The following is a 12,699-nucleotide window of genomic DNA, read 5'->3' on the forward strand; positions in this document are numbered from 1 at the left end:
GACTTCAGGGACAAATGGAGGGAGCAGAATATCTGAGTGTCCACATCACGACCATGAGATCCTTTCAGGACTTTATCTGTTACAAGTGTGCCATTCCACAGGAAAACTATTTTTCTTTTTGATGACAATTACCCACCTTGCACTCATATTGGAGTTAAACCACCCAGTTCTACCTGTATACCTCTGAAAAAAATAAGTCTAATAAGAAAAAGGTGAGGGATTTTGGTCTATACCTGCATCTTTTTTGTTAATTCATCTAGTATTTAAACACTAATGTTACAGTATTGACTACTGACTAGCACAGTACTGTCTACTGGATAATCTAGCAGATCTTTCTGCTCGTGCTCTGCCCACAGCCGACTTCATGCATGGTTATTTCATTTTACTCTGCTTCAAATTGTAAATAGAGACATAAAATTAGCCTTCTTAACAAAGAGTTGTCTACAATACAGCTTGAAACATCACATTCAGGTTATTCTTAATGTATCTTAAATAATTTTTTTAACTAATGGTGCAGTACCCTGCCATTCACAACTTATCCAGAACTCAATTCTTGGAGTAGCTGAACATCACCTCCTCCCTGTAGCCAGTGTGGGAGTTCTCATCCTGAGGTCTGCATTTCCAAAATTTCAGCCTCAACAAATACAGAGTGATTTAAGGGGGCAAAGTTTCTCTATGAGCAACTGATGAGTCAATATCAGTTGACTCTGTAACTGATCTGAGAGGACAAGGAACAACATAAATCTGGTTGTCTCATAATTTTTATCTGCACCTTTTGCTTAGTCAAGCCCATACCAGGTGAGTGGAACACCAAAATGGGTGTGGTGAGGACAGAAATTAAAGAATTACATCCCTGGGAAAAGCAACAGTGAGAGGTCTTTTCTTAGATCATACTGAGACTGATGGAGGACAATGCCAGTGAGGTGGATCAGTGAATACCTGGATGAGTCTGGTACAGGAAAAGCTCCTGTTTGGCACTGATGAGCCAAGCACCTTTGTGCACTGCTGACCTGCAAGAGAGAAAATGCCTGAGAGATCCTGTAAATAAAAGCAAACCTTCATCTGACAGGGCTGGAAACTCACTCTCCAGAGGAACAGTGGAACATTTCTGCAAGCTCCAACAACTCCTTTCACCAGCACATTGAAGCATTGATTCACGAGGCCCCATTAAATGGCTGAAACACTTTATTAGAAGTACTAGCACATTGTAAAGTATGCTTTGACACAGTCAGAACCTGTTTTCACCTCCTTTAATGGTTAAATTCTTTCCCATTTGGATGAATAGTTAAAAGCAAGGTGAAAGGTTTTAATTCAGCTAGATTTAACAGATCACAGAATAGTTTGGGTGGGAAGAGATGTTAAAGAGCATCCAGTTCCACCCCCTGCCTTGGGCAGGAACATCTTCCACTATTCCCATTGCTCCAAGACCTCACCAGCCTGGCCTTGGACACTTCCAGGGATCCAGGGACAGCCACAGCTTCTCTGGGCAGCCTGTGCCAGGGCCTCACCACCCTCACAGGGAAGGATTTCTCCCTAATATCCAACCTGAATCCATCCTCCTTCAGCCATTTCCCCTTGTCCAAGATAAGATGCCTCAGGTTCTGGTCACTGAAGGTAAAGTATAAAACACCAAAGTGGAAATACTTCGGGGAGAAACATTGTCCCATGTTATTCCAAATCTGACTACCATCTTCTCAAGGTAACAAACCTTATTTCTAAGCAATGAAACACACGATAAGGTAAAAGCATAATTCACTCATCCTGGACTCAAGTGCAGCTCTATTCCTATGCAAAACCAGAGAAAAAGAGAAAATATTCTTTTACTCACTTTCCTTTGTTAAACACTGAGAAGCTGACGTTGTGGTACCCTGGGGGAGAGAAAAGTGACAATGCTTTCAGGCAGAAGTATGAAGAAAATCATACCAAAGGTTGTCCAGGTTCTCTGGGCCCAATTCTCCCTTCCTTATACTTTCCTTACAACAGTAAGGAAAATCTATTTTACATATTTCACTCACAATATCTTTATCTTTCCCAAACAGGAAGGCTGGAGCTCAAAGCCTCCACAAGAAATTAAAAGCTTCATCAGGGAGCTTGGAAGTGAGGAAAAATGAAAGGGATCCCACCTGCTTCTGGAGACAGAAGGGAACACCCAATTTATAAAGCACTAAAGGAAAGATACACCACAGACAACAAAGATTAAAGTAGGAAACTCAGCAAGGACCCCAAATCCCACTGTTGGCTGTCAGCAATGCTCACATCCCATCATGGTTTCCCTTCATATTCTCCCAGGCTGTGCAGAGGACACAAACCATGGCAGGGGCTGTGCTGAAGGCTGACAAGCCTTGATCTGAAGCTGCTTTCATGGACTCAGCCCTGAGCCACATTCCAGCTTTGGAGACAGAACAGAAACTCATGACAGACGCCCTCCTCCCTCCATCCTCTGGAGCTGCAGGAATGACAGAAACCCATGGGTTTTACCCCTTTTGACCAACCTATGTGATTCCCTTCCACCCGGCACTGCAGGGTCCCCAGTCCATCCTTCACCTGAACAGGGTAACTGTGAAGAGACAAAGGACTTCACTGAGCCTTGGGAGCAAAAAATAAGCAAAATATAGTAGAATCAACTAACCAATAGAAGATGTGGGCTTATACACCCGAGATAGTCATGGTTTGCTGTCTTTACAAACATGGGAGTGAGAAGCAGGTGAGATGGGAGAGGAACAACCCATCTTCCCACTAAAGATTAAGAGTTCAGCAGCTTAGGATGTCTTCCAGCATCATTGCTCCAGCTTGGCTTCTTTACACCTATTTCTAGACGATGATGCTGTTGGTGGCCTTTAGAACCCCCCTTTGAAATAAAAAACTGAGCAGGGGCAAGTGCAGGCACAAGGGGAGGGTGAATAGAAGGACAAAAGTGTTTCCCCTCTACTTGCTCCTCTGCAGGCTCCTAAATGTGAGAATGAGCAGGTAGCAATTAAAGTGTATATGCTGGAACTACATCAACCCTCTGGAGTCATGGAATGACACAATTTCCATCATTAACTCACATTTATGTTTAAGTAGTTGAAGCTGCATAAAACCAGCAGCCCTCACCCACCCCATCACAGACCATAACTCCCCAGGGTCTGTCTCCATTTTAAGCCAAAGCAGAAGAGTTTCTTCAAAAGCCACAAATATTTTTGTGCACAAGCTGTGCTGAACCCTTGCACCAACACAAACCCAAAGTAAACCAGAACTGACGAGCTTCCAGCTCTCCTGTCGGCAAAAGAGCAGAGACTGGTCCATCCATCTCCTTCTGATGTAAGAACAGCGGGCCTGGGCAAAAAATAAACAGGAAAAAGATGTGATAAAAACATGATCCTGTTAAAATCAGCAGCCAGTATTTTCCCAAGGGACAGGAATTTTCTCCCACTTGTAGCTAACATTTATTAACCTTCTAGAAAATGGGACAAGCCCTAATCTCTCATCTCTGCACCTGCAAATTGCATTCCCCAGATAGTGTGGGAGCTGCAGCTCTGTGAGAGTACAGCAGGGCCCTCTTGGGGACACTCCATGCCAGCTCTGAATGATCCAATCCCTCCTCCCTGAGGGCAAGGCTGAGCTCCAGGAGGGCAAGACCCACCCACACCTTCCAAACCAGCAGGCAGCATCAACTACAGCAAGTACAGTCAAGATGCAGCTCAGACATGTCTTGATTTCATTGAGGAAAAACACTACAAACAACTTCCAGCAGAAATCACCCAAGCTCCTAATAAAAAAATTTAAATATCTGTTCCTTAGAGGATCAGTATGGGACAACTTCCACTGGAGAGGAGAAAGAAGATGGGAGGAATAAATTCAGAGTAATTAGCAGAATAAGAAAAGGCTGGCAGTGACTCTTTGAGAATTAAAAAGCAATTTAAAGAAATAGGTAATTAAACCTGTAATGCAAACAATTTGTGATGACCCATCCCTCACCAGGCAGTTTTCTATGGCCCATGTTTCAGAATGCAGTTTTATGAGGTTTTTCTAAAATAGCTTGCTTTTATTAATACAGGCGGCTGATACTGAGAACCTTTCCTTTTAAGGAAGACTAAAAAAAACATCAGTGCTGCCAAATGTTTGTTCAGCATCACTGGACCAGTGCATCCCATACAAAGCATGGAAAAAGGTGCAGAACACACTTGGAAGCATAAAAACCATTCCCTTTTTTTTTTTTTTTTTTTGCTCCAAATCCTGAATCAGCGTGACTGAGTGACAGACTGCTCTGGTCAAGTCCAAGTTCCCACCTGGTACCTATTTCTCAACACACCAAAAATGGGCAAATTATTCATGTGAAGCTACAAAGGGAACCTGTCTGGTATGCTGGGATTTTGAGGCCATTTCCTTTTGGTGAGGCTGAGCTGTAAATGAGTAATCTGGCAGCAGAGCACTGCAGGCATGTCCAGCCTGCACTCAGACAGAACAGCCTTTCTTCCCTCTCATCAAAGGTTCCAGAGGCAGGTAAAACAATAATTGATCCCAAACAAAGGATGCTGGTGTGCACAGTGTAGGGATGGCATGGCAGGAATCTGCACTGGACTTTTCTTCATGCCAGCAGGGAGTTTAATCACTTAGAAAGGGACATTTCCAATCAGCTTGAGAAGTCGTTAAAAAGTATGTCAGAGTTAAATATCTGACGCTTCAATTAAAATTTCTAACTACTGAGAATACACACCTTTCCTGGCTCCTGAAATGATCCTTAAACTGCCACCAGAGTAACTATGGATTTATAGTTTATCTTTAAAATACTTACCTGGGCTTCATTCTTCACTGCCACTGGCACAGAAATCATAAATTAACATCTGCTAACTTACCCATACATATGGAAATACATATGACACACAGCAGGACAGTGTTGATGCTCATTTTGGATTCACTGTGTTAAAAGGGACTGCTGTCCTAAAATAAGGGGTTTTTTTAAACCTAGCTGTTTTTCTCTGTTGCATGTAACCACAGAAGCAACATTAAAAAAGAAATCAAACCTCTGAGAACAAGAAAACAATTACAGAGTGTTTAAAGCAGTGAACAACCAAGCCTTTTGTCTCAAAATACTTCTCTATAGTCTTCTGGTTCACCAGAGCATCTGCTTCAAACTAATCGTTTTTTTCCTTTAAAAAAAATGCAAATGGAAAGGGGAAAATTTATTTAACTTTTCAACTCTGACATTATTTTAATTAGTTAAATTTTAATTTGCTAGCCAAAATAAAATCTACAGCAGCCAGCTGCAATTACAGTACAATTCACACTGAGCTGTGATTGACTGTGCTGCCAGTAAACAAACCAACCAGCTTAATGGACCAGTTGCAATTAGATTAACAAAGTTTGCTGGAGCCCAAATCATGAGCTGCAATAAACCACAAAGGAAGTAAATGGCAATTCTGGGCCAACTGGTTGCAATTTATTGCTGTCAAGGAGGCTGATGGAAGAAAAGCCAATTTACAGAGACTGCAGCAGATAGCTGAGTGTTCATAATTACCCATCAATATAATCCACGTTGAAGTCCAGGGTCTCATATCTGTCAGCAATTGTCTTCCCATGAATCTGTATTAAATTTCCTGTTTAAGAGGAAATGGAAATTGAAGAGAGACTTTTAAAAGCAGAGAACTTATTTTCAGCTTAGATTTTCTGAGCTGAACAAAAGGAATTCATGGTCTTTATAGATTTTGCAGAGGTTCCTGCACTGAATGTACTCTCATGGCTCAAGATGATTTTTTACCATGGTTCAAGATGATTTTGCATTTAATTCACTTTTCTCAAAGCACATGTCTTTGTTTCCCGCCAAAAAAGCCCAAATTCATTCCAAAAATTTTTGCAGATCTGTATTTGCACAGAGCTGACAATTTTTCCTCAACTCTTTTGTTAACTAAACCCCACTTTCTAACCCAACTCCACTGTAGAAACTCACAAAACAACCAAAATTACATCATTTGTACACTAGACAGGGTGAAGGTGTAAAGAAGGATCTTGGCATATACGTGACCAGATTATTCTCCTGCTTTTCACACACTGAAAGGTGAATCATCCATCCAGCTAACACATAGAAATCTCCATAATGACACCCATGCAAGGCACGAGAAGCTAGAGCTGAATTACACCTGAAAACAATTGGAAATTAGGGATTTTTTTAGATTGAGGCTCATCTGTGTGATATAATCATCCATCTGACTGTCTGAACTCTTGAGAGACCAAAATCTTTTGATTAATCTTGACTTTGAGAACCAAACTTTCAATTTTCTCCAAAGAAACTGGCAAAAACAGAAATAATAGAAATAGAGGGGAAAAGAATCTCCCATATTCCAGTTAATTTTTCAGACCAAAACCAGTGAATGACTTTTCATGTAACTTTAAAGTCTGATTTAACCCCAATAAGCAAAAGGTCTGTATGGCATTAGAGGTTAAAGAAAGGCCCCATACCTGGTGTGCCAGATGATGGATTAATTTGGTAAACCACAGGTGTCTGCTCAGCTGAGAACTGCAAAGAGAGATTTGCACTGAAATGTCAGCTATTTCTGCAGCAGTCCAACCCCACCTGACGGTGCACTGCTCACAACCCAGCCAGCAGCTGCATTTCAGAGACTCACACTCCACATCTGATCTTTGAAGCAGACCCCTGCTCTGGGAAAGGAGTAAGGAGAATTATTCCTTTCTTACTCCCTCTCCATTCAGAGTCTGGATTAGTGATATTTTTACGTCTTCTTTTGTGCCGAAATTGCCCACCCGGGCAATGTCAGAAGACACAGTTTCATACACTATCAAATTTCTAAATCATGCTTTAGCTGAAGTTAAAAACTGCATTTCATCTTGAATGGTGACACCATTTTTCTTCCCAATAGTATTTCCTTTAGAACAATTCCATCATCATAGATGTGAAATACTTCAGCCACTCTTTGGCAAGTTTGTTGGATACCTTAAAGCAGTGGAGCAAAAACTTTGTCTTGGCCCATCTTACAGCAATACAACAGAGATTTTTGGGGGAAAGGACCTCTTTTGCATCTGAGGAAAAAAACCTTGAAAATCATCAATTTAATCCAACACTGCTAAATCCAGTAAAACATATCCCCAAATGCTACATCTGCATGGCTTTCCAATCCCTCCAGGTCTCGTGATTCCACCATTTCCCTGGAGTTTTACAATCTTTTGGGGAAGAAATTTTCCCTAATATCCAATCTAAACCTCCCCTGGTGCAACTTGAGGCAATTTTCTCATCCTGTAGCTTGTAACTTGGGAGAAGAGGCCAACCCCCATCTGGCTGCATCCTCCTGTCAGGGAGTTGTGCAGAGTGAGAAAGTCCTCCCTGAGCCTCCTTTTCTCCAGGTTGAGCCCCCTCCAGCTCCCTGAGCTGCTCCTCATCAGTCCTGTGTTCCAGACCCTTCCCCACCCTTTTTGGACATGCTCATCTTCCCCACCTCCTTTATGATCTCCCTCAAGACTTCATTGGCACTTACAGATGCTGCTCACAGCCCAATAAAAACAACAAAAAATTAATTTGTTGCATTAATTCAAAGGTACCATTGCATATATCATGTTTTTTCCTTAGCTTTCCTTGAAGCCCATTCCCTCTCAGAGGTCAGCCTTTGCCTTCCCTCCTACTCCTGGTCGTGTTAAAAATGAATGAGCAGCTACAAACTTCCACCAGCAATGGCCACTTCTGGAGAGCAAAGGCAACATCAAACCATGCCCCAGGCTGGAAAAGATGTGGAGAAAGAAGCCAAAAGCAGCAGGAAACTGGAGCCACTGGCTGACACAAGTCTCGTGAGCTGCTCAGACTTGTTGCTGCCTGCAGCAGCTTTTCTAATCTAACGCAGAGGCAAAATTAATTTTAATATGTGTAGCTCCCAGGGCCCAGCCCCAAAACAAAGAGACACATTGTGGTTTATTTAGCTTGGAATGTGCCTCATTAACAGCATCCCCTGGTGATTTTTCATCAGCTCTCTAAGCTAGCTGAACCACCCAATGACTCTTCAGCTTTAATGTGCAATTTACTGAAAATGCTGGGTTTTTTGCTCAAAGTTAGCACAGAGGTGGGAAGTGACTTTCAAAAACACCAGGCCTCATCCCAAAGCACACAAGCATGTTTAAGGATTCTGCTCTGCAAGAGATCACAGAATCCCAGAATGGTTTGTGTTGGAAGGGACCCTAAAGATCTTCTCATTCCACACCCCTGCCATGAGCAGGGACAACTTCCACTGTCCCAGGTTTCTCCAAGCCCTGTCCAACCTGGCCTGGAACACTTCCAGGGACAACCTTTGCCAGTGCCTCACATTAAAGAGTTTTTTTCAAACATCCAATCTAAACCTACTGTCTTTCAGTTTGAAGCCATTCCCTCTGGTTCTGGCTCTAACCTTTGCAAAAAGTCTCTCCTCATCTTTCTTTAGCTTAGGGTTGGAATTGAATGGTCTTAGAGGTCCCTTCCAACCCAAACCATTCCACGATTCCTTCCATTTCAACATATTTCCTGTGACACAATGTTGAAGTTTCACTCCCTTCAATACCTTGAATTTTTTATCCTCACTTCTGCACTTGGTGATTACCTTGAAAGAATAGTTCTCTTTCTCCACCTCAGACAGGTTGTTAATCACATGTCCTTTAAAGGTCACCTCCACGTAGTACAAACCCTCCTGGGGTGAAGACCTAGGTGGAAAAAAATGTGTAATATTATATTATTTTTAAACAAATTGTGTTTAGGAAATGCCAAGTCCTTTGCAGAGTCTCCATTCACAGCAAGTCCACTGAGACATCCATAGAGCAAAGGAGTTTTATTCTCTCAGCCCAAACTTCACACATATGAAGCCAAACTTTAAAATAACAATTTAGAAGAAATGTGGAAGCACAACAAGAAATCACAGTTAAGAGCAGAAGGTGACAGGGCTGCACTGGAATTCCACCTAAATTACTGTTAATGCAAAACACAAACATTCTCATTAGGCATGCACAGAAAATAATTGTTATTCATTAGTTATAAAATGACCCAGGGCTGCCTGAATCGGCAGGGCATCTTGATCCTGGTCCATAAATTAATGCTGCATCCTTGTTTCACATAGTTTCCCAGCACAGGACCCAGCAGAATTAACTCCCAGCCAAATCATAGCAGCAAAATATAGAAGAGTCCCATTAGGTCCCTCTTCAGACACCCCAATCTTCCAGTCCAACAGCCTGTGTTAAAGCTATGATAGAAAACAGGCAGCTCAAACTGCCCAGCTGGTGCTTGGAACCATATTTATTTCCTGTTCTATTCATAACCCCTCTCTATCACCTTGGACAGATCAAAGACACCAAAAGCTGGTAGAGTCTCCTCCAAGATTTCCTTGGGAGTTTTGCATCTGAGAGCTAGATGTCTACAAACCTTTGAAGGTCTGAGCCTGGACTGCCCAAGAAGCCTCACTGTGACCCTCATGCCTCAAGGTATCCTTGTGCTTCATAAAGTTAAAACAAAAATCAATCAGCCCAGGTTAGGAGGTGCTCAGTGAGGCCACAGAGTGAAGATTTGTGAAGGAATTTTGAATGAGTTAGAGACAAGATTTCTGAGTTCTTTTAAATAATGCAATTTATTTTTCTTATCTTCTACATAAGCAAGAAAGGTGAGTTCAACTCACATCTTCACCACATGGCTCAGAAGGTCACAAGACCTCCAGTAACAAGACTTTTAAAAATTTATTAACCAAAAAAAAACACTATAAATGAGGATATTTATACTTTTAAGCCAATCCTTAAATATTTTGTCTTACAGGCTCATACTACAGAGTAAGCTTTCTTAGTCAATCATGATATAACACACAAACCTACAGTTCAATGCTCTAAAACTCTGAACTCTCCTCTACTTTAACTTAACGTATCTCTGGTTTAGACTATAAATCCACATTCTCACTTCTAATACCCAAATTTGGAAGCCTTTTCCAAAGTTTCAGATCAAATCCTTAATTCTAAACTTTGGCTTACAGGCCCAAAGTTCTGGGAATTCCCTACATTTCAGATTCCAACACCACGGGAAATCTTTCAACTCCCAAACTTCCTGTGCAGACACTGAAGGAAAATGAGGATCCTGTTTGACAAAGGGCGAAGTCTCACCCACAGTGTAACTATGGATCATACCTTGTTCTGCACCTTATGGTGGGCAAGTCCAAATACAGAGGAGAGACATCACATGGCAGCCTGGGCAGGTCTGGATGCACGAGGGACACTTCCAGCTGGGATGGACTGGCTGGAGAGACAGATTCTACCTGGTGGGATGTTGAGCCTAAGCAATAAAGTCAATCAGAAGAGGTCTGTGAGGACAGAATCATTCCCAGTCACACAACGAGCATTTTTGGAGGTTCAACCCAGCTTCTCTAGGAATAATGCTTAGAGCCCTTGATCAGGCTTTTTAAAACCATGTTTGTGTAATTTCATGTTGTGGTGGTTTAAACCCAGCTGTCAACTCAGCCCCACACAGCCACTCACTCATTTTTCCCCCAGGGGCATGGGGGAGAGGATTGGAAGGGTAAAAACCACACATCTTTCAAATCCCCCTGGTGACTCTACCTCTGCACTGGGCAGTCTGTGCCAGCTAATGAACATGCACAGCTGATTCAGAAACCAATTCTCTTCACAATGAATAAATATTCATCACTGTAGAAAATCAGACCTAGCTTTGTATATTTGGTTTGGGGCCAAAATGGACATGACATACAACTTTCTGAAATTTTTACTCAGATCTCATGTTTATCATAAGAGTTTTAAAATGCTCCAGCATCACAGGACATACGAAGAGGGCAGATTTTTAGCTTTTCTTCAATAAAAGGACAGAAGCAGTGAAGAAATTTCTAGCCCTACATCTGAAAAAATAAAGCAAACATTTTTACTTCTGTTGCTTAGAAATAAACCTTCAGCAATAGCTTATAAAGTCATCATTTCAAGCTGATTTCATGCTATGAGTGTCATAGCCTATGGCTCTGTGGGGTAGGGTTTGTCACTCCAACCACAAACCTGAGAAGGAAGCTGATTATCTGATATTTTTACATCCTTGGAAGTGTCCAAGTCCAGGTTGGACAGGGCTTGGGGCAACCTGGGATAGTGGAAGGTGTCCCTGCCCATGGCAGGGGGGTGGAATAAGATGATTTTAAAGATCCCTTTCAATCCTTTTTATGATTCTATTTCAACACACACTTCCAAAGAATTTAAAGCTCACCATCCAAAGTGATTGTAATCCATGTTCCTCCAGCAATGCTGCCCTCCTGGGGCTTGACAAGTGATCCTGAGGCTGTCCCTGCAAAAACAAACCAGCTCATCAGGCTGAAAGGAAAGGCAAACATCTAAAAAACCTTATTCAGGATGAGAGACAGTGACCTGAGAGATGCCTTCCTGTGATCCCACCCTTCATCCCATTTCTCCTTCTCAAGCATCCAAATTAATCATGTTTCCCATCCTTTTCCCCCACCATTGTCCCCCATTTACAGCTCCCCTCAGGGAGGTGTTGATGCCTTTAGGGCCTGGTGAACCAAGCTACAGCCTGAACCTCCTGCCATGCTCAAGAATTAAAGATGATAAACCTCATTTTTATTCCTTCATCTCTCAAAGAAATGTGTTTGCTGACTTCTGTGCACCCTACCAAAATTAAGGCTGCCTACAAACATATCTTTTTCTGGCTCCTGGACAGCCTGTCCAGCTATTTCCTTCTGAAGTCCTTAGGAGAGACATACAGGCCTGGAAAAGAGCTCCTGCTTCATGATGTTAATCACCTATAACCTGCTATGCCATGCCTTTCATAAAGGCGCCAAATTCCTTAGATAATTTAGGATTTATTTTGGGTACCCTCATTCTCTGAAGCTGAGAGATTAACCAATATATGGCTTCTTTTCATGCAGCCACTGACCAGAATTTTCCAGAAGTCATTTCATGGTGAGATCCACTTTCCTGATTAACATTTTAGGAGATTTCCAACTTAGCTATATTTGGATGCAATCTGATCAAACATCAGTATTGAGCACCAAAGCCAAATATAGGACACTTGTGCATCATGAACCCTTAATATCAACATGCAAAGAGTGATATATTTATCATCAAGTAAACAAAAAACAATAGGTATGATATGAAATCAAGTAGAACACAGAGAACTAAAAATTAATCTAGAAATCTCCTCTACGGCTATGCAAATAATGCCATGGAAAACCAATAATAATGGTGGACAATGTCCAATGTGCTACATTCAATATCCCATCGTTTTAAACACCTTTTAGAGGTTTTTCTCCACTACTGACAGGCAGTCTGTGTCCAATCCCCACTGGATTTTGCAGGTTTGGTTGGAGGTAACACCTCTCCATCACCCACCTGCTAAGAATATCAGCCCAGCACTCAGCAGGAATGTTCTCCAAAGGTTCATCTTGAACACTGGATGAGGAATTCACAAGAGTCTGGCTCCAGGACATTCCCTGTAACCTAAAAAAAAAAAAAAAAACCTAAATCTGTATTCTTTCTTCTCACTGCAAATCTGTGGGAGCAATAGCTGTGAACTCTTCTAATAATTTAAGAATATAAACATTTGAGTATTTGCAGACCAGGTCTAACTTGCTGTCATAGCCAGAGATATCACACATTTCCTTTATAAAGTCTATGTCAGGAACTGTTCTAACATTTAAAGACAGACTGTCAACTTCTCCTGCCTTCACCCTCGATACGGAAAAAGCATGGGTGAATTAACTTAGC

At 41.8% G+C, this 12,699-nt stretch overlaps 1 protein-coding gene across 1 annotated transcript in view; it reads right to left on the reverse strand.

Annotated features, from left to right (window-relative positions):
• Positions 1–12,376, reverse strand: part of PKHD1 (PKHD1 ciliary IPT domain containing fibrocystin/polyductin) — a 238,092-nt gene extending 225,716 nt beyond the window's left edge. The window contains exons 1-10 of the mRNA XM_053938363.1: positions 12,325–12,376; positions 11,186–11,263; positions 10,111–10,255; positions 8,553–8,652; positions 6,436–6,493; positions 5,498–5,576; positions 3,241–3,315; positions 2,493–2,557; positions 1,829–1,868; positions 940–1,010 (exon numbers count right to left, since the gene is read on the reverse strand). Coding sequence (XP_053794338.1) covers positions 940–1,010; positions 1,829–1,868; positions 2,493–2,557; positions 3,241–3,315; positions 5,498–5,576; positions 6,436–6,493; positions 8,553–8,652; positions 10,111–10,255; positions 11,186–11,263; positions 12,325–12,376 — 763 coding nt within the window. The remainder of the gene's footprint in view (positions 1–939; positions 1,011–1,828; positions 1,869–2,492; positions 2,558–3,240; positions 3,316–5,497; positions 5,577–6,435; positions 6,494–8,552; positions 8,653–10,110; positions 10,256–11,185; positions 11,264–12,324) is intronic.
• Positions 12,377–12,699: the final 323 nt, after the last annotated feature.

This window comes from Vidua chalybeata, chromosome 3 (assembly GCF_026979565.1).
Source record: "Vidua chalybeata isolate OUT-0048 chromosome 3, bVidCha1 merged haplotype, whole genome shotgun sequence".
NCBI classification, from domain to species: domain Eukaryota; kingdom Metazoa; phylum Chordata; class Aves; order Passeriformes; family Viduidae; genus Vidua; species Vidua chalybeata.